The sequence below is a fragment of the Salmo salar genome, chromosome 09 (assembly GCF_965601325.2).
Source record: "Salmo salar chromosome 09, fSalSal1, whole genome shotgun sequence".
Taxonomy (NCBI): domain Eukaryota; kingdom Metazoa; phylum Chordata; class Actinopteri; order Salmoniformes; family Salmonidae; genus Salmo; species Salmo salar.
This window is the reverse complement of record NC_138299.1, coordinates 13142708-13165642: the sequence shown is the minus strand read 5'-3', so window position 1 is coordinate 13165642 and position 22935 is coordinate 13142708. Positions and strand designations below refer to the sequence as shown.

The 22935-nt window shown below is 44.5% G+C and overlaps 1 protein-coding gene across 1 annotated transcript in view; it reads left to right on the top strand.

Moving 5' to 3' along the window:
• The window catches only part of smyd3 (SET and MYND domain containing 3), a 218518-nt gene extending 199721 nt beyond the window's left edge, over positions 1-18797 (top strand). Inside the window, 2 exon segments of the mRNA NM_001140394.1 lie at positions 17986-18094; positions 18524-18797. Coding sequence (NP_001133866.1) covers positions 17986-18094; positions 18524-18625 — 211 coding nt within the window. The 3' untranslated portion in view covers positions 18626-18797.
• Positions 18798-22935: the final 4138 nt, after the last annotated feature.

Below are 22935 nucleotides of genomic sequence, written 5' to 3'. Positions count from 1 at the left end.
GCACTGGATTCATGGCGACACCTTAGGAAAGGGGCAATGCTCCTTGTACCATTCACACGGCTCCAGACACACACACACACACACACACACACACACACACACACACACACACACACACACACACACACACACACACACACACACACACACACACACAGACACACACAGACACACACAGACACACAATTGAAAAAAGGTCTACAACTCCATCCTGCAGCAACAGGAAATTTGAATTATTTTGTGGTTTATAATTGATGGACATTTTTAGGCTTCCGAAGCCTTTTTAAACCTCAAATACACTACTTTGCTAAATTGCTGAAAAGTTATCCTGCAAAACAAGATTCACGGTTTTACTAATGTGACCTCCGATTCAGATGTTTATCTGCCTTTCTCCAAAAGTCATATTTCAAAATTGCTACAAACGTCAAATTTAGAAGTTAAGGTTTTAGATTGCGTTAAAATATTATGTTCAGGCATTCATTCTGAATGTTTACGTTTAAGGGTTAAGGTTTGGGATAGGGTTAAAACCCAAAATACAAAATTAGTGTCTACCACTAGGTTTGAACACGTGACCTTTGAATCCGGAGACATATGATTACAAAAAAATCCAAGCCAACTTCATGGTAATAGCGCTCTGTTGCCCCTAGTAGCCGGTTTTGAAAGCATTTTCCGTCTGTCCAGGACATGGACAGACGTCCAATTTCAAAGTCAATCGTAAGAATTCTGTCTGCTCCTGTGACAGGGTGATCAAATGAAGATCCTACATCTGTACACACACATCCCTTGCCCCAAACACACATGGGGCCACCACAATGGAGTGGAGGAGGCCATCGTCTCAGGATCTGTGGACTTCTAACTCCCAATATGTTCAACTGTAGCCGATGGGGGGGCTGTGCCATGTAATGTTACAATAGATAACTAAATTGAGAATTCTGGAATCAGATGTTGTAAGTTGTGCCTGTTATATCGATGGCAGTGGGATGCATGGCACCAACGATTAATCGATGAATCCGTGCCACGGATCTTTAGTATGTGTGTGTTGTTTGCCTTTGTGCGTGCGTCCATGTGTGTGTGTGTTTATGAATGAATACACAATGCCAAATGTTCATGAATATTCCAAATGCCCAATCGATTGGAATAAGAGAAGGGTGCTTTTTGTTGCATTTTTAGTACGACAGTTACCGGAAGAGAAACTCAACCAAAGTAAAGCCACAGAAAACATAAACAAACACACTCCTCCATTTGTCATCCTGTCATCCCAGAGCGAGGGAGAGATGCGTTCGGAAGTCTTGTGTTTAGTAACAACAAAGCTACTTCCCAGAGTTTTCCAGTGTGTGTTTGCGGTAGATCCCAGTGTGTGCGTTTGTTTGCGTGCGGACGTGCATGCTTGTGCGCGTGTATGTCTGTTGTGTATATCTCTGTGTGTCTCTTTGTTGGCAGGATTCGATGATGAGGATCACACGAGCTGTGTCCTGAATTCCTCTAAGACAACTGAAGGCCAAACTGACTTCCTCTTAGATTTCACGGTCTCTCTATACACACAACACATCATCACATACCGAGGGACAATGAAAATGTATGCCGCCTTTCATATTTAATTCTAGTTTGAGAGTTCTGTCTGTTTGGTTGTGTTTTCCAGATGTATTGCAGTGGATCACAGACTGCTACAGTGAGGGAAAAAGTATTTGATCCCCTGCTGATTTTGTATGTTTGCCCACTGGCAAAGAAATGATCAGTCTATAATTTTAATGGTAGGTTTATTTGAACAGTGAGAGACAGAATAATAACAAAAAAATCCAGATAAACACATGTCAAAAATGTTATACATTTATTTGCATTTTAATGAGGGAAATAAGTATTTGACCCCCTCTCAATCAGAAATATTTCTGGCTCCCAGGTGTCTTTTATACAGGTAACGAGCTGAGATTAGGAGCACACACTTAAAGGGAGTGCTCCTAATCTCAGCTTGTTACCTATATAAAAGACACCTGTCCACAGAAGCAATCAATCAATCAGATTCCAAACTCTCCACCATGGCCAAGACCAAAGAGCTCTCCAAGGATGTCAAGGACAAGATTGTAGACCTACACAAGGCTGGAATGGGCTACAAAACCATTGCCAAGCAGCTTGGTGAGAAGGTGACAACAGTTGGTGCGATTATTCGCAAATGGAAGAAACACAAAAGAACTGTCAATCTCCCTCGGCCTGGGGCTCCATGCAAGATCTCACCTCGTAGAGTTGCAATGATCATGAGAATGGTGAGGAATCAGCCCAGAACTACACGGGAGGATCTTGTCAATGATCTCAAGGCAGCTGGGACCATAGTCACCAAGAAAACAATTGGTAACACACTACGCCGTGAAGGACTGAAATCCTGCAGCACCCGCAAGGTCCCCCTGCTCAAGAAAGCACATATACATGCCCGTCTGAAGTTTGCCAATGAACATCTGAATGATTCAGAGGACAACTGGGTGAAAGTGTTGTGGTCAGCTAGACCAAAATGGAGCTCTTTGGCATCAACTCAACTCACCGTGTTTGGAGGAGGAGGAATGCTGCCTATGACCCCAAGAACACCATCCCCACCGTAAAATGTAAATGTAAAATGTCAAACATGGAGGTCGAAACATTATGCTTTGGGGGTGTTTTTCTGCTAAGGGGACAGGACAACTTCACTGCATCAAAGGGACAATGGACGGGGCCATGTACCGTCAAATCTTGGGTGAGAACCTCCTTCCCTCAGCCAGGGCATTGCAAATGGGTCATGGATGGGTATTCCAGCATGACAATGACCCAAAACACACGGCCAAGGCAACAAAAGAGTGGCTCAAGAAGAAGCACATTAAGGTCCTGGAATGGCCTAGCCAGTCTCCAGACCTTAATCCCATAGAAAATCTGTGGAGGGAGCTGAAGGTTCGAGTTGCCAACGTCAGCCTCGAAACCTTAATGACTTGGAGAAGATCTGCAAAGAGGAGTGGGACAAAATACCTCCTGAGATGTATGCAAACCTGGTGGCCAACTACAAGAAACGTCTGACCTCTGTGATTGCCAACAAGGGTTTTGCCGCCAAGTACTAATTTGTGTTTTGCAGAGGGGTCAAATACTTATTTCCCTCATTAAAATGCAAATCAATTTATAACATTTTTGACATGCGTTTTTCTGGATTTTTGTTGTTGTTATTCTGTCTCTCACTGTTCAAATAAACCTACCATTAAAATGATAGACTGATCATTTCTTTGTCAGTGGGCAAACGTACAAAATCAGCAGGGGATCAAATACTTTTTTCCCTCACTGTTACTGCAGTAGGTTTCTGTATGCTGAATATTACAGCATATTGGATGACTGTCATTCATATTCCATTCACCCAGTTCAATGTAACATCGATAGGTTTAGGCTACTACATGATAGTCACATTTTCCCTATACCCATCATGAGGTTGCTACAACCTAGCCTATGAATGAAAGTTTAAAACGAAGGTGCAGAGGACGAGAGAAATTTGAGTAAGGTGACCGACATTGACACATTCATTAACGCCTTTCACAATCTTGCCTCCGTCTAGCTGATCTAGGGTGTAATCATTAGTCCAACAGTTGCAAACGAGAGTTTCTATTGGACAAATTCAGGTTTATCCCCGTTTCATTCTGTTTGCTTCCGTTTGAAAAAAAAAAAAAGTTTTTCAACAGAATCAGCAGAATGAATACACCCCTGATCACATGCAAACACAGTCAACTTTCATAGCAGCCACATATAAACAGCATGATCCTTTTGATCGTTGCATAATTCCTTTTCGCATTTACGCGCTCTCCTCCTCTCACATTTTCCTTTTGTTTGTGGACTTCAGTGCACAACATATCAGCTGTCTGTGACCAGGCGAAAAAACCCATCCAAGCCAAACCTTCATATCATAACCGCTACACACAGCCTACATCATTGTCACCATATTAGCAAACGTCAAGTCAACATAGCTACTAGAACTAACGCGTTAGTAAACCCGCTACAATCATGCAGTACAGTTAGGAAGCAGTAAAGCAGTTACATCGGCGGGCCCTGGTGGCAATGAATGAATAAAACCAAAAGCTTACCTTGACTTGGAGGAGTTCCAGCATTGGCTAGCCATAGCCAACTAGGTATCATAGCATCCCTCTCTGTTTGAGCCAGATGTTTGAATAGGCTAAACTAGCTAGCTGTTTTCGCTAGGTAAGTAAGTGAAAGTGAAAAAAAATAGATAGCTAGCATTCTCTCTCTCTTGATTGTCCTTAATTTTTTAAGAAATGTATTCGTTAAAAACGTTGTATCTATGAAGGATAACTTTTTGTAATGTTTCACAATTTTTATTTTTCATGAAATTCGCTGAGGTGAATGGTCCTCCCCTTCCTCCTCTGAGGAGCCTCCACTGGCTGAATAGGGTAGGGGTTCTCAAACCCCAGAGGCTTCATCATTTTGTTCTAGCCCTGAACTAGCTGGCTTGATTCACCTGCTGTAGTCAATGGCTTAATGATTAGTTGACAATTGGAATCAGGTGTTGTGGGCTAGCTCTGGGACAGATCAACTACAGGGAACGGATGGGGGTCCCGAGGAGAGGTTTGAAAACCACTGGAACAGGCTGACTGAGTGCAGTGAAGTAACTCCATTCTCTGCCGTTCTCTGCTGTGCTGTTTGTTACTCCCACTACCTCTCACCCTCTGTCCAACGCTCTCTCATCTACCCTAACACACTCTCGTTCCATCTCTCTCCCCTCCGTCTCTCTCTCTCTCTCCCATCCTCTCCTACCTCTTACCCTCTGTCCACTGTCAAAACACCTCTCATCTCATTACTTCTCTCTCTCTCTCCTTCTCTTTCCCTCCCCTCCATCTCCTCTGTCGTTTCTCCAACACTCTGCAGTGATTTGCTCTCTGTTTTACCTGCTGACACCTGTCACCTGGGGATACAGGGCTTGGTGTCATGAGCTGCCAAGGTGTGTGTGTGTGCGCTTGTGCACGTGCCTGTGCATGGGGCGTGTGTGTCACCCATGGTTACAAGCCTTAGTACACTGAGCCAACACGCTGCAGTGAATAATTCAATTTGATACTATGACAAATGTCCTCACGCCAATATCCAAGCATAGAACATGTCACCAATACAGACTGCTCTGCTATGGAGAGAAAGGGAGATGGACAGGGTATTTTACTTACAGTATGTTTCACAGCTACAGTGTGTCTGTGTGTGAGTGATGGAGGTCTTCTCTTTATTACGACTCGGCTGTTAAAGGAGAAGAAAAGAGGGATGGAAGACTTGAACTCTGGATGAGTACTCTCCGGAACTTTCTGTGAACCAGTAGCTGAGGGTCGCAGTCAAGGCGATGCACTCGTCCTCCTCCTCACACACACAACATGCACACACGCACGCACACACGCATGCACACACACACACACACACACACACACACACACACACACACACACACACACACACACACACACACATCCCCTCTCTGAGTTCTTTGAGGTTCTGAAGAACAGAGGCAGGGAGAGAATGAAAAAAGACAGAGGAACAGGTCGAATAGAATATTGTCCTCCAGGGGGATTTCTCTCGCCGGGTCTTGTACAGGTTACAAAACACATGATCTCACACATCTACAGTCCAATAAAACATGGAGACAACAGAAAGGCCAGTAGCAGACCTATCACAGGGCGTGTTATTGCTCATGAAAGACTGCTCTGTGCTACATAGCAGAACACAGTAAGCGACTGTAGACAGTTGAATGGAAAGGAGCAGTCAGTAAAAATGTCCCAGAGGTTGCTCAGACGGGTGTAGCTTTGATTCATGATGCACTTCTGTCAGAATCAGAGCAGCAGAACAAGACAACAACTGCCATGGTGGAAGTGCAGTGTACAGCGGAGTAAGGGGCAGTTCAATTCAGGAAGTGCATTAAAACGCATGAATTGTGCTTTGCCCAATGTTTTCTATGAGGATTGTTCAACTTTAAAAATAAAATGATTTGGATTTTAACTAACGTAATGTATGAAGTTAATTCCAGCCCTGGTGCTGGGTGATGACCAGCATGCCAGCGAGGTGTGGCAGAGAGTAACGGCATACAGTCTGTAGCACCCTCTGTCACTGCTGTTAAGAGTCAGGGAGAGGGGTGAGAGGAGTGTGGGGGAGAGCGGTGAGGAAGGGGCCAGGAAAGGGACTCGACTCCCAGGAGCGTGCTGGGTGGAGAGGAGAGAGCGGGAGGGAGGCTGTTTTACATACAAGCTGTTGATGAATCTATGGAAAGAATCATCATTCCATTCTTTCTCTCTCTCTCCGTGTCTCTATGTCTCTCACTCTCTCTCCGTCCCACCATCTCCCCTCTCACCAGTGTTCTGTGAGGTTTGTCTGACCTTTCCATGTGTTACTGGTGTCAGCGGTGGGATATGAGGGTCTGGTCAAAGCCATTGATCAAGCTGATCAGAGTATTGGCTAACTCTCACAGTGGCGTCAGGATCTATAGCAGGTCCCAGAGTCCAGCAGGAGGGATCTGGGATTGATTACGCCAGGCATGAGAGTGTGACGGACAAGAGCTGCAAATCCATGTGAGAGGGAGAGAGAGAGAGTGTTCTGTTTTTGTCTATAAAGGCAGATTAGTAATGAGGCTGTCTTTACCGAGCGAACCACATCCTTGGCATTCCCTCGCGCTTTTGAGTAGGGAGTGTGTGTGTGTGTGTGTGTGTGTGTGTGTGTGTGTGTGTGTGTGTGTGTGTGTGTGTGTGTGTGTGTGTGTGTGTGTGTGTGTGTGTGTGTGTGCTGCCTGTGTGTGTGCTGCTTGTGTGTGTGTGTGTGTCGTGATTTAATATTCCAGTAAAGTGGTCCCTGTGGAAAGGCAGCTCTTTGTTCTTGGTAATGATCATGCCGGGGAACACTAATGTAGAGGAGGAGAGAGAACAGTCCCCCAACACACACCCTCCCCATTGTCACTTACCATGGCAACACACAGCACAATTCCATATATGTGTGTGTGAGTTTTGTCATGTGGTTGATCTCATACGTTACGTGTTTTCTTGTTCTCTGTCCAGTGTATCGTGCTGTTATTCTGAAAAATGCACCACCATCAAGCAGCTCGGCTGCCAGAAGAGGATGACCTGTTTTCTAACGGCACCGACCTTGCTGTGACCCCGGCAAACCAAATCTGTTGGAAACGCCTCCTATAGTAAAGCTGTCGATGAGTCGGTTTTAACACCGTCGTTAGCACAGGGAAGAGAATAATTATCCCTGGCCCCCCTCCCGTGCCACCGAAGGGGTTCAGAACATTTTGCCCTAAACGAGTACCTGAAGAAACTTTGCAACGACAGGAATGTCTCTTTTTCTTGACCACTTTCATTTGCTATGGGAGCAACCAAAGCTTTTTAAAAGAGACAGGATTCACCCAAACCACAGGGGTTCCAGGATTATTTCCAGCAACGTCAAAACCTGTTTTAAAGACTGACAGACAGGGTCTGGTAGTGATTCAGTCCTCCCTGTCAGACTGACAGACAGAGTCTGGTAGTGATTCAGTCCTCCCTGTCAGACTGACAGACAGGGTCTGGTAGTGCTCCAGTCCTCCCTGTCAGACTGACAGACAGGGTCTGGTAGTGATTCAGTCCTCCCTGTCAGACTCACAGACAGGGTCTGGTAGTGATTCAGTCCTCCCTGTCAGACAGTGTCTGGTAGTGATTCAGTCCTCCCTGTCAGACTGACAGACAGGGTTTGGTAGTGATTCAGTCCTCCCTGTCAGACTGACAGACAGGGTCTGGTAGTGCTCCAGTCCTCCCTGTCAGACTGACAGACAGGGTCTGGTAGTGATTCAGTCCTCCCTGTCAGACTGACAGACAGGGTTTGGTAGTGATTCAGTCCTCCCTGTCAGACTGACAGACAGGGTCTGGTAGTGCTCCAGTCCTCCCTGTCAGACAACAGACAGGGTTTGGTAGTGATTCAGTCCTCCCTGTCAGACTGACAGACAGGGTTTGGTAGTGATTCAGTCCTCCCTGTCAGACTGACAGACAGGATCTGGTAGTGCTCCAGTCCTCCCTGTCAGACTGACAGACAGGATCTGGTAGGGATTCAGTCCTCCCTGTCAGACTGACAGACAGGGTCTGGTAGTGCTCCAGTCCTCCCTGTCAGACTGACAGACAGGATCTGGTAGGGATTCAGTCTTCCCTGTCCCAATAAGCAACAGATGACTTGGAAAGCATATCAGCTCCTGTAGAAATGGCACTATGGTTATTGTGAGTAACCTAATTTATGTTCCTTTAACTTGGCCTTCTAGTGAGTTTATACAAACTGTCATCTCCTACCATTCCGATAGATTGGTGACTGTCAGAAAACGTGGTTTCAAGTGTTCATAATTGGTTGTTATTCCATTGGTTACCTCGAGGCAGATGGCCCAGGGGCAGAGTGGCTCGCACTCATTGAATATGGCACTTATAATATGTCAGAGCAATCACTAGTAAAACCTTTCTTGTGAATGACCTCCTTACTGAGCGCAAAGTTGATTGCATGTTTCTCACTGAAACATGGCTGTCTTCAGACTGTAGTGTTGCTCTTATTGAAGCCTCGCCCCCGGACTACAGAAAAGGGAAAAGGGGTGGGGGGACAGCCTCTATTTTTACTAATGCTCTCATCTGTAAGGACATTTCATTTGTTGACTTTGGGTCTTTTTTTGAGCATCATGCTATACTGTTTAAATGTCAGCCACCAGTGCTGGCTCTAACCCTGTATAGACCACCAAAGCACTGCTCCACTTTCTTTCCTGATTTCTCTGAACTATTGTCCTTGAGCTATGATAAAATTGTGTTGGGCGATTTTAATATTCATGTTGACAAAGAGACTGACTCCAAGCCGTTGAAGTTATGACTCTTTTGAGCTCTATGGACATTATCCAACATGTTACTGGGACCACCCATAACCACGGACATACTCTGGACCTGGTTATTACCAAGAGGCTTTCTATTGACATATCCTCTGTTGTTGGATGTTGCTTTATCTGATCACCACTGTGGATTTGTTACTACCTTGTTAACCATAGTACAGGGTAATACCGAACGCATTATTACGAAATGCTATCTTACGTCTGAAGTTGCTACAGATTTCACTAAGTGTATGAACCTATTCTGCCTTCCCTTTGCGATGATTTAGTTGATAACTTTAATAGCAAATGAAGGACAACCATTGATGCCAGATCTCCAGTAAAGTTTAGTAAGGCCACATCCAAATGGAGAGGCCCCTTGGATAAGTGTGGAAACGAATCAATTAAGGAGAAAGTGGAGAAAGTCAAAGCTGCAGGTCCGTTATGATATTCTGAGAGAGCAACTTGGCATTTATAACAAGACAATTAGAAATGGCAGACAGGCAAATTTTTTCTAGCTGGATCACTAATAATCCAGAATAATTCCAGAGTGCTCTTCCCAACCATGGCCTGATAAATCCTACCCTTATCAGAGACAAGATAACAAACATTAGGCTGGGTATCAGTCACGCAAGACCCGATGAGAAGCTTGATGATATGTACCCTAGCCTACCACACAAAGGCACGATAGATGTATCTTCCCTGGTCGACACAGACATGCTCAGGAAAGTGATAATACAACTTAAGCCTCTACCTATCCCCACCACCTTCTTAAAAAAATGTAATTCCATATCTGAAGAAGTGCAAGCTTTTGTTAATCACTCCCTGTTCACAGGCACTTTCCCCACTGCACTAAAAACGTTTTTTTGTGCCCAGCACAGAGACAGGCTTAGTTAAAGTGGTAAATGATCTTAGAGCTAACACAGATGCCGAACGGCTCTTTATCCTTGTACTCTTGGATTTAAGTGCTGAATTCGACAATGTTGACCATGATGTCCTTCTGGGCAGACTAGAGAGGTGGGCAGGCCTCTCCGGCCCAGTTCTATGTTAGGTTTGGACCTATTTAACCGCTCAAGAGTTTTTTGTCACCCTTGGTGAACACAATTCAGAGAAAATGCATAACACGTGGCGTTCCACAAGGTTCAATTTTGGGTCCGGTATTGTTCAGTGCATTGGGAAAGTATTCAGACCCCTTGGCTTTTTCCACATTTTGTTACGTTATAGCCTTATTCTAAAATGGATTGAATAAATACAAATCTTCAGCAATCTACACACAATAGCCCATAATGACAAAGAGAAAACAGGTTTTTAGAAATGTTTGCAAATGTATTAAAAACAGAAATACCTTATTTACATAAGTATTCAGAGCCTTTGATATGAGACTTGATATTGAGCTCAGGTACATCCTGTTCCCATTGATCATCCTTGAGATGTTTCTAAAACTTAATTGGAGTCCACCAGTGGTAAATTCAATTGATTTTACATGATTTGGAAAGGCACACACCTGTCTATATATAAGGTCCCACAGTTGACAATTCATGTCAGAGCAAAAACCAATCCAATAAGGTTGAAGGAATTTTCCGTAGAACTCTGAGACAGGATTGTGTCAAGGCACAGATTTCTGAAGCATTTAAGGTCCCCAAGACCACAGTGGACTCCATCATTCTTAAATTAAAGAAGTTTGGAACCACCAAGACTCTTCCTAGAGCTGGAGACCCGGACAAACTGAACAATCGGGGGAGAAGAACCTTGGTCAGGGAGGTGACTAAGAACCTGATGGTCACTCTGACAGAGCTCTGTATTTCCTCTGTGGAGATGGGAGAACCTTCCAGAAGGACAACCATTTCTGCAGCGCTCCACCAATCAGGCCTTTTATGATAGAATGGCCAGACTGAAGCCACTCCTCAGTAAAAGGCACACACCTGTCTATATATAGCCCACTTGGAGTTTGCCAAAAGGCACCTAAAGACTCTCAGACCAGATTCTCTAGTCTGGTGAAACCAAGATTGAACTCTTTGGCCTGAATGCAAAGCATCACGTCTGGAGGAAACCTGGCACCATCCCTACGGTGAAGCATGGTGGTGGCAGCATCATGCTGTAGGGATGTTTTTCAGCGGCAGGGACTGGGAGACTAGTCAGAATTGAGGCAAAGATGAACGGAGCAAAGTACAGAGAGATCCTTGATGAAAACCTGCTCCAGAGCGCTCAGGACCTCAGGCTGGGCCGAAGGTTCACCTTCCAATAATACAACGACCTTAAGCACACAGCCACGACAACGCAGGAGTGGCTTCGGGACAAGTTTCTGAATATCCTTGCGTGGCCCAGCCAGAGAGCGGACTTGAACCCGATTGACATCTCTGGAGAGACCTGAAAATAGCTATGCAGCAACGCTCCCCATCCAACCTGACAAAGATTGAGAGGATCTACAGAGAAGAATGGGAGAAACTCCCCAAATACAGGTGTGCCATGCTTGTAGCGTCATAACCAAGAAGACTTGAGGCTGTAATCGCTGCCAAAGGTGCTTCAACAAAGTGCTGAGTAAAGGGTCTGAATACTTATGTAAATGTGATATTTCATTTATTTTTTTTAGCAACAATTTCTAAAAACCTGTTTTTGCTTTGTCATTATAGGGTATTGTGTGTAGATTGATGAGAAAAAACACTATGCAATACATTTTTTGAATAAGGCTGTAACGTAGCAAAATGTGGAAAACGTCAAGGGGTCTGAAATCTTTGAGTGCACTCTTTATTGTCCGACGGCACTGTGTTACCCCTTGGCAGCATTATCAGAAAGCACAGGATTAGATTTTCACTGCTACACAGACGATACATGACTTTCCATTTCTGTATCACCAGAGGATTTTAGCTCTATTGATAAATGATTTGACTGTATTAGTGATTTAAATACTTGGATGGCTCACAACTTCCTCCAGCTAAATCAAGACAAGACCAAGGTACTTATTGTTGGAGTCAAAGCATAGACAGAGAATCTGGCCGCACATTTTAATTCACGGGTAATAAAGATAAAACACCAGGTAATGCTCTCCTGTCTGGTCTACCAAAGAAAGCCATTGGTCAACTGCAAAACATACAGAATGCTGCAGCACGGGTACGGACCAAGACCAGATGGAGAGCACACATTACATCGGTTTTAAGGTCTCTGTAGTTTTAGAATACATTTTAAGATTCTTCTATTGGTTTTTAAATCAATCCACGATTGTGCACCCCAATACATGTCAGACATGTTTTTAAGTTATGTACCCAGTAGGTCCCTCAGATCCTCTGGAACTGGCCTTTTAACTATCCCAAAGCTTAGGACTAAGACATGGAGAGGCAGCCTCTAGTTATTGTGCTGTATAAATGAATCTGGATTTGATTTCATTCTTATGCCCCCCCCCCCCCCCCCCCCAACAAAAAAAAACACACATACACTGCCTTAAGTAACGTGGGCAACCCTGCCTGCATACAGTATTGAACTCAGCAGGTTGTACAAATGTAGACATGACACCATGGCTTTACCCTCAGGACATTTATGCGACTGATAAAGTCAGTCATCTAGCACACATGTTTGAATGCTGGGAGGAAATCAACCAGAAATCAACCAAATCAACCATACACTACCCTACATGCTGTATTCGTTACAATAGAACGGTTGATCTGAATAGTGGAATTAGCTGAATTACCGTGAACGGATCTTGACGAGATCAATGGATGATTCCAGTTCTAAGAAATATCTTCCACCACCTTCAGCCTTCATCTCTGACAAAGTAGTTTCACACGGAAGGTACTTTGTCTTTCTAGGGCATCTAAGACATTGTTTGGTCTTTGATGTGGTTGTTTACATGTTTGTGGATTGTTTTAGTTGGCTTGCTGATGGTTCGTAAAAATCAGACGGCTTTGTTTTGGGCTAGATGGAGTCTGTGACATGCCGTGTGATGTCTGTCTATCTATCTGTCTGTGTTTCTGCGCTCACTCCCTAAAGCATTAAACCCATTTCTTCTGTCTCCCAAATGGCAAACTTTCCCAAACATTTCTCCCGCACAGAGGTGTGTTTCCCAAAGATTTCTCCACAGTGTGATCTCTCCCAGTCTCCCTCTGCCAGAGAGATTTGGTTCCAAGTTAAAGTTGAGAAAACAAGTGTGTGTGTGTGTGAGTGTGTGTGCGTGCGTGCGTGCGTGCACTTAATACGAGAAACCACCCCAGCATTGACTTCTAATTGGAGATTTAATTGGATAGTTCTCTCCTTGAGTGCGTTACAGCCAAACAGTTTTTGTTGATAAATGCTTGAGGCAGAGAAAGTGTGCGTGCGTGCGTGCGCTTGTGTGTCTGAGCTCCTCTCAATAAGTCATTGAGGCGTGGTGAGTGCTCCACGGCACTCTGTGTGTTTTTGGCCTATTGAGCAGTACACCAATTACTGTGATATTAATGAACCCACGGCTGGATGTGATAAGAAATAATATGGCTCTGAAAAAACCTACTTTGATATTGACATTTAGTGTTCCACTGTCTGCCTCTTTTTATTTGTTGTCGTTCGGTTGGCACTCATCAGAATGATGTCACTCAAATGATCTATAGTCCATTGGATCCCGGATGAACTTTTCTGTAAATGTCAGGCGGCTTCCATCTGTCCCGGTGACACATTGTGTAATTCAGGGGTGGCCAACCCTCCTCCAAGAAGGCTAGAGCAGAAACCTGCAGCCAGTAGTTTTCCAGGAGGAAGGTGGGCCACCGCTGTTGTAAAACCAACACTTTCAACTGCAATAACGTTCATGTGAATAAACCATGAGGAAGGGACTGTTTTGGAGTTGCCCAATTCTGTGCCATCTGGTGTCGCTCTGCTCTCCTGTCTCAAGATGTCCATATAAACTACCGTCTGTCTGTTCACCATAAACAACAACAACATGTGGGTTGGTTTGGGTTCAAGAGCTGTTCCCCACGCAAACCTGTTGTGTAGTGTTGCAAGTGTATTCTCTAAGAGGGTGTGTATTCTCTGTGTGTATTCTCTAAGGCTGTGTCTTCTCTGTGTGTATTCTCTTTGTGTGTATATTCTCTGTGTGTATTCTCTGTGTGTATTCTCTGTGTGTATTCTCTGTGTGTATTCTCTAAGAGTGTGTATTCTCTGTGTGTATTCTCTAAGACTGTGTGTATTCTCTGTGTGTGTGTATTCTCTGTGTGTGTGTGTGTGTGTATTCTCTGTGTGTATTCTCTAAGAGTGTGTGTATTATCTGTGTGTATTCTCTGTGTGTATTCTCTGTGTGTATTCTCTAAGAGTGTGTGTATTCTCTGTGTGTATTCTCTGTGTGTATTCTCTAAGAGTGTGTGTATTATCTGTGTATTCTCTAAGAGTGTGTGTATTCTCTAAGAGTGTGTGTATTCTCTAAGAGTGTGTGTATTCTCTAAGAGTGTATGTATTCTCTGTGTGTATTCTCTAAGACTGTGTGTATTCTCTGTGTGTATTCTCTAAGACTGTGTATATTCTCTTAGTGTGTATTTTCTTAGTGTGTGTATTATCTGTGTGTGTATTCTCTGTGTGTATTATCTTAGATTGTGTGTGTATTCTCTAAGAGTGTGTGTATTATCTGTGTATTCCCTAAGAGTGTGTGTATTCTCTAAGAGTGTGTGTATTCTCTAAGAGTGTATGTATTCTCTGTGTGTATTCTCTAAGACTGTGTGTATTCTCTGTGTGTATTCTCTAAGACTGTGTGTATTCTCTATGTGTATTCTCTTAGAGTGTGTGTATTCTCTGTGTGTATTCTCTAAGACTGTGTATATTCTCTTAGTGTGTATTTTCTTAGTGTGTGTATTATCTGTGTGTGTATTCTCTGTGTGTATTATCTTAGATTGTGTGTGTATTCTCTAAGAGTGTGTGTATTATCTGTGTATTCTCTAAGAGTGTGTGTATTCTCTAAGAGTGTGTGTATTCTCTGTGTATATTCTCTGACTGTGTGTATTCTCTGTGTGTATTCTCTAAGACTGTGTGTATTCTCTATGTGTATTATCTTAGAGTGTGTGTATTCTCTAAGTGTGTGTATTCTCTTAGTGTGTGTATTATCTGTGTGTGTATTCTCTGTGTGTATGTTCTCTGAGTGTGTGTGTTCTCTGAGAGTGTGTGTATTCTCTAAGAGTGTATGTATTCTCTGTGTGTATTCTCTAAGAGTGTATGTATTCTCTGTGTGTATTCTCTAAGAGTGAGTGTATTCTCTCTCTCTCTCTGTGTGTGTGTGTGTGTGTGTGTGTGTGTGTGTGTGTGTGTGTGTGTGTGTGTGTGTGTGTGTGTGTGTGTGTTCTCTAACAGAGCGTTTCCACTATACAAGCGGCACTCGCCTAGCCACACTAGCCCCGGCCTCATGTGGATGCTAGCAAGCAAGCTAGGTAGTGCTATGTATCAACAGCCATTGTCAGCTAATCCAGTGGTGGTTGGAAGCTATGGTGAGCTTCGATTTGGTCACTCGAGTGGCGATATCGCCGAGGGTTTGAATAAAATTCAGTTTTCCCCAACTTTAGTCCCGCCCTGTTTAGCTCCTTCGCCCATGCTCGCCTCACTCAACAGTCCCCCCGCCCACTTCTCTTCTCTTGCTTTCCTGCCATTGAAAGTGAATGGATTCCGTTGTTTCACAGCGCGATACCACTTCCTAGTGTAAACGACCCGTAAGAGTGTGTATCCTTTCTGTAAGTGAGTTTGTGTTCTTTAAGAGTGTGTATTATCCGTGGGAGTGTTTTATAATTTGGTAGATTCTTCATAATTCAACCAGAAGCATAAGGCTCTGCTCTCTGACCTATTTGGATAGGGCACTCTCTGCTCCACTTTAACACACGGACACATACACACACTCCACTCTCTCTCTCTCACACGCACGCACACACATGTTTTGACATGTGTATTTAAAAAGCTGTTGGGGTACAGTTTTAATCAGCCCCCTGATTAGCTATCCCAAATGTTGATAGATATTATGACATGGCTCATAACCTCGATGGGAGCACTGGTATAGTCTCTCTCTCTCTCTCTCTCTCTCTCTCTCTCTCTCTCTCTCTCTCTCTCTCACTCTCACTCTCACTCTCACTCTCTCTCTCTCTCACTCACATGATCTTTCTGTGCGTGTTTATATATGACATGATAGTACAGTTTTAACCCTCCCAGCTCTATGATAAGAGTGTAAAGTCGAGCAAAGTAAATGTTTAAACAATCATTTTTATTTCCAGAGATAAACCAATGGTCATATTTACCCAGATAGTGTACCAGTTAATGCACCACATTTAGTTTATTTTGATGCTAGAAAGCACTTTTTTGTGTTCTCTCCATTTACCAACCTCCTCCTCTATCTGCACCCCTCTCTCTTTCTCGTTTACCACTGGAAGAAAAAGTATTCCTTAATTAAAACCTGTTGGGGCTACAGGTTAGCAATGAACCCCGAGTCGGGATTGCTAACAAGGCTGGAAATTCAAAACATCAAAAATCTAATAATTTCAATTTCTCAAACAATCAACTATTTTACACAATTTAAATGATAAACATCTCCTTAATCTAACCACATTGTTCGATTTTCAAAGAGGCTTTACGGCAAAAGCATAAAGTTAGATTATGTTAGGACAGTACATAGCCACAAAAGTACAAACATCCATTTTCAATTCAAGGTCAGGCGTCACCAAAAGCAGAAACCAGCTAGAATTATGCACTAACTTTTGTCAATCTCCATCAGATGACACTCCTAGGACATTATGTTATACAATACATGCATTTTTTGTTCCATCAAGTTCATATTTATATCCAAAAACAGCATTTTACAGTAGCGTGAAATTCAGATTTTTTTCTTCTCTGAAATGCTTCCGGTGAACATAACAAAATTACTATTCGAAAACATTGGTAAATTATAATATTGTCATTCAAAGAATAATATATTATCATCTCGTAATTGCTACCGAATGGCCAGATCTCAAAATAACTTTACTGGGAAATCACATTTTGCAATAAACGGGGTGCTATGCTAAGAACAACAGGCTATGCTATACAGTTAGCATCATCTAAAATCGATAATAACATTGTAAATATCCCCTTACCTTTGATTATCTCCATCAGAAGGCAGGCATCCCAGGTCCGGAAGGCATCCCAGGTCCGGAACAAATGTGGTTTCTTTTGACAAAGTTCATAATTTATGTCCAAATAACACCAAGTACTTAGCGTTCATTATGCTCCCACAAAACGTGGTGGGGGGAGTGTAAAATCACGCCGAAAAGCTAAAAAAAACCTAGTAAATAATCTATTTACGTCCGTTCAAACATGTCAAATGTTGTTTAGCATTAATCTTTTGGTCCATTTTTAACGTTAAACATCAGTAATATTTTCACACAACCTATCCTATGTCTAGATAAACAATGAAGACAAACTCACGCTTCTCAGATTTATGCGCAGGCGCAAAAAAATGAAGTGATGACATGTCAACTTCCTTGGATTCTAATTTGCTCTCTGTTTATCATAGACGCTTCAAACAACTTTATAAAGATCGTTGACATCTAGTGGAAGCCGTAGGTGTTGCGAAATTAATCCTTTCTCACTATGGTATCTATAAAACAATGACACTAAATAGTACAGTCACAAAATTCACATTTTTTTTTACATCTATTTTTCACAGGTTTTTGCCTGCAATATGAGTTTTGTTATACTTACAGACACCATTCAAACTGTTTTAGAAAATTCAGAGTGTTTTCTATCCGAATGTGTTAATAATATGCATATCCTAGCTTCTGAGTTGGTGTAGGAGGCAGTTAAAAATGGGCACATATTTTTTTCAAAATGTCTCAATACTGCCCCCGAGCCCCAACAGGTTTTAACAAAAGAGCAGCGGAGTGGAAACAAAGCTTTACTCTCTCCTGTCTGTCTTTAAGCACTGTGAGCCAGACCTGGGTTCAAATAGTATTTGTGTTTCTCCACATACTTGAGAGCCACACTTACGTAAGCTTGTCTTGCGAAATGGAACTAATGGAACCATCCCAAAACTGCAAAACCCGCCCGCCTGACACTCCAGTCAGGCATGTTCGAACGCTCAGAGCATTTGAAAGATTTTGCTGATATCAAATTTGCTGTCTTCTTCAAACCGGCTGTACTCCCACCCCACTAATCACTCTACCCCCCCCCCCCTCCTCTCTCCCCAGGCAGTACTACCCAGACCCCCACCCTGCCCACGCCATCCAGCTGATGAGAGTGGCCAAGCTCCAGCACTTCCTGGTTCACCTGGGGGACGCACAGCACACACTGAGACTGGTGAGCTGGGCGGCGAACCATTGTTATGGCTGCCCTATTCCCCGTCTCCCCTCATCTATCTCAGGGCTCGGTTCAGGGGGTTGCAACGTTACAGAACATTTAGGTCCCTCAAACTCAAATCTGGACCTCAAAGCCAGTTCCACTGCTGTCATTCTTCCTGTCTAATCCGGGACTGATATAGACATAGGACATCAGGTGGGTGCAATTAATTATCAGGTGGAACTGAAAAACAGCCGTACTCTGGGCCTTGTAGGGTAAGATTGGAATAGTCCTGGTTTAGATAGACTTTGTACAACAGATACAGTAGGGGTTTCTGGCTGGTAGCATGTAGGGAATCATGTCAGCTGTAGTCAATACATCTGTACGGGTAAGGTAATGAACACGCCACATCACTGAACACACCCCTGCTATCTCCTATCTCCCCTGCAGGCCTATGACATCATGAAGGTTACTCACGGCAACCAGCACCCCCTGACCTCTGACCTCATCAGGAAGTTGGAGGAGTGTCGGGCGGAGTTGGACCGCGCCTAGCGAACCTGCCCTAGCCACTCGAGGGGATTCGAGGAGTCCGTGGCTGTTCAGAAAGTAGCACACGTTTTTAGTGTAATGACGGTGTAGTGTTGTGTAGTTGATATTACATCATTTCTAGAGCTTCATTTTGTTCCCTGTCATTCTTCATAACCCATTAAACTCACTGAAACAACCTCTTTAACTGTGTGTGCGTGTGTGAGCTGGGTTCAGATCTGTCTCCTTGTCTGAGCTGGTTTCTGTGTACTTGCATGTGTGTGTGTGTGTGTGTGTGTGTGTGTGTGTGTGTGTGTGTGTGTGTGTGTGTGTGTGTGTGTGTGTGTGTGTGTGTGTGTGTGTGTGTGTGTGTGTGTGTGTGTGTGTGTGTGTGTGTGTGTGTGTGTGTGTGTGTGTGTGTGTGTGTGTGTGTGTGTGTGTTTGTGTGTGTGTGTGTGTGTGTACACACTTATCTCCGGATATGGCCACACAGTGTTTTTGCTAGTTAACTCCCCCTAAAACTGGCCAGCGTTGTGACTAGAGAGACATGGATTAGGGCTCCTGCCCCTCCCCCTCTCCCCTCCCTCAGATAGCATCCTGCAGAGTGATGTCACCTGCTGGGAGAGAATAGCACCCTGGGTGTGTGTCTGTCGGTATAGCCCAGTGCTGTATGCTTGTTGGGCGAGCATAGCAGAGAATGGAAGGCACTGTTGTGTTCAGGAGAACCCTAGTCTTGTGTTTTGTGGGTTTAATAGAGAGGGCTATCAGTTGTACCATCGCTGCTTTTGTGTGTGTGCGTGCGTGTGCGTGTGTGTGTGTGAGTTTAGCAGTGGCCTATCAGTTATACCATCTCATCTCTCTGCATGTCTCTCTCACTTAGTCCTAGCCATCTACTTCCCCTGTTAAACCTTACATAAACCTTAGGTAAACCTTGTGTACACTGATGACGCCGGTTCTCACTGAGACAGCGGGAACCCAACGTGGCATTAGGCTGCTGATGGACTGACTGTGCAGTCTGAGCTGTGGATGGCGTTTCAAATTGATCACTCTCTCGGGGTGTTCCTGATGTAGCTTCTAGCTGGGGTTTTATGACTCTTTGTTAGGGACGCAACAACAAAAATACGTTAACTTTCCCTAAAATCCACGGTTTTCCTGAACTCCCGGGTCGGAGGCTCCCTGACACCCTGCTTATTCTCTCCTGATTACTGGTATCCTCCAACTGGGATTTCTGGAAACCGGGGAGTTTGGGGGAAATGACTGGAATTGTGCAACCCTGGTAATGGTGTTACTTCTACAGCCGTCGTACCAGGTCTCTCTTGAGGAAGTGATTCGACTCTCAAAAGGCAGACGTCGGCTCCGCCTATAGCAACTGCGTCACGTCGGTAATGGCACTAACACACGCCCTCGTATTATCGCTTTCGGATAACCGCCAGTTTGTCCACTGACATACAGATAAACTCTCCGGTTGGTATTGAACGTAGTGAGAGATCTGGTCTCCGATTTGATCCAGCCGTGTCTAGCTAATATACCTTGAGGTGTACTGTATATGACTAATATGACTTGAGGTGTACTGTATATGACTAATATGACTTGAGGTGTACTGTATATGTGACCAATTGGTGTTGATGCCTTTATGCTTTAGCTCTGCAGGCTAACAGTTTTGTGGCACGCAGGGAACTCTGGTTCGAACCCAGTCTGTCTGAATGTGGAGGACAATGAGAGAACTAGATATCCCCCCTCCCTCTCTGCAGAGAACTATACAATGAACAGACCATATCTAAATCATCTATTACTCTCCGTTTGCACTATCAGATTGGATTCACCATCATCTCTTCAGCTTCCATTTTGATCTTTATTCCCGTCGCTCGCCCCCTTCTTTCACTCGCTCGCTCTCTCCCTCCCTCCCTCCCTCCCTCCCTCCCTCCCTCCCTCCCTCCCTCCCTCCCTCCCTCCCTCCCTCCCCCTTTCTCTCTCTCTCTCTCTCCCTCCCTCCCCCTTTATCTCTCTCTCCCTCCCTCCCTCCCCCTTTCTCTCTCTCCCTCCCTCCCCCCTCTCTCTTTCTCTCTCTGTGATGAGTGGTGTCTGAGAGCCCAGCAGGAGAGCCTGAGATAATCAAAGGGACATCAGAGATGTTTCACCCCCACACCCATCCCTCTCTTTCTTTCTCTCCCTCCCTCCATCCCTCTCTTTCTTTCTCTCCCTCCCTCCACCCCTCTCTACACCGCCTGTCTGCCTCTCCACCTATCAAGGCCTTTTTCTCCTAGGGACATTTTTCTTCCCTTTTTATCTCTGTCTCTCTCTCACACACACACACACACCACACACACCGGTATAAACCAGTGTTCCAGCGGTGTAAACGCTTCTTTCCCCCATTTAAAGGCTACTTACCATTTAAAAGCCCGCTATCCAGGTCCTGTGGAAGGGGCAGAAGAAAGTGAGTCTCCCAGCACACAGTAAACCTCCCTCAGTGCTGATCAAAGATAGTGATATGGCGAGATACAGTATGATACAAAACCTCAATCATTTCCTTCCTTGTCTGAACATATCTTATCGTGCAACTATCCTGTTAATGAACTGCGTAGTGGATCAAATAGCTGCGAGCTGTGGGAGAGGAGATGATCAGGGACCGGTTGGTTTCCACTTCGGACGGGCGGAGAGAAGAAGAAGAAGGGAGAGAAAAAGGGAGAGAGGGAGAACACACACAGGTACGTAAGGAGAAACACACACAGTCACACGTTACCATGCCTGTGAGTTATCCCAATGGGTTGGGTCAGGGTGCTGAGATTTACAGATGTGTGAAGACAATGAGGAAGTACCGTGGATACAGTAAGACAGAGAAAGAGAGACGGGAAAGCTCCTATTCTTCATCCACCAATGGGATTTGTTCTCTCCTCTCTCCCTAACAGTCTCTCTTCCTCTCCCCCTCTCCCCTGGGCCCCTCACCCCCTCTCGTGTGCCCATGGACAGGCCTCTCCCCCCCTTCTCTCCTCTCCCTTCGTGTGGGTGTTCAAAGCAGGATGTCAGGAGCAACGTTTCATCCAGGGGCTGAGAATATAGAACCCTGGTAACCCACCAGAGGCCTTTCTCTCTCTCTCTCTCTCTCTCTCCGCTCTCGCTCTCGCTCTCGCTCTCTGTCAGTGGCGAAGTTATTGTAATTGCGGCGCGACATTAATATTACAAATACATTCTAATGACAACAGAAGGCTCACTCGGTCTCTGTCGCAGGCACTGATACGGCTTCTCCTCCATTGGGCAAGAGAAATGACGAGTGCAGGCCTACACGTACACAGTAGCAGTAACACCCAGTGAGATGTAGAGGCAAAGAGAAGGACGGCTCTCTGCTGTTGTATGCTAATACCGCCACTGGGGAGGACCTGAGAAGGAATGATGTGTCACAACGTAGACGTCTGTTACATGACAGACGCTGCAGCTAAACCTGGGTGGATGGAGCCTGGTTTCACTAAGTGGGTTCCATCTATGGTAGAAATTGGTTCAAATGTTCAGTTCATAATAAGCGCATGAAAAACCGGGCTCTTCTTCGCCCCGTTTATACCTGGTACTAACATAAGTCCTTTGTCCTGATCTTGTCTACATTATGATTGTGCCCATATTGCTTTGTGGGGCGATGGTTGGTTTACTACCACTCATATTCAATCTGAGGATTGTTGAGCACGGTAACTGGGTGGATGTGTAGAAGAAATTGAGAGAATAAATTGACAACTCGTCTCCTCCAATACAATCCTTTATTTACAGCAGATTCTCAGTCCGTTTCTCTGTTGGAGGTTTTTCTGCTGACAGAGTTACACACAGACATGGGTCGGGTTCAGCAGGCACAATTAGAAAGAAACATTTTTGGTCCAACTTTTTTCATTTCCCATTTCAAACTGGTTTATTTCTCCCCGTTTGTGCCTTATGAACATAACCATAGTCTGTCTCTCTGGTCTGGGCATCTGTCTCTCTCAAAACACACACACAAATTAGCCCAGCCAAAGCACAGTAAGGCCTAGCTAGCATGGGATGGGACTACGGGTAAATTCCATGTCTATTCCGTCTTTTCAGGAGACTTGTTCCCTTCCCAAAATGGACTAAATTAAGTTGTGTCCAATCCTGCTATCTACAGTAGGCTACCTCTCTCACTCCTCTCAGAGACTGTGCAACCAGAGAAATAGATCTCTTTACAACACATCCGAACCCATGACAGCGGAGTGGGACGTTTCCATGGTGACAAACACAGACTTGACCAGGGTGTATTCAGGAAGGTGATATGTTCAACCTTCGCAGATAGAAATGTAACGAATAGAGCAGACTCGATTCCGTATCCTTCAAGGCAATCATCT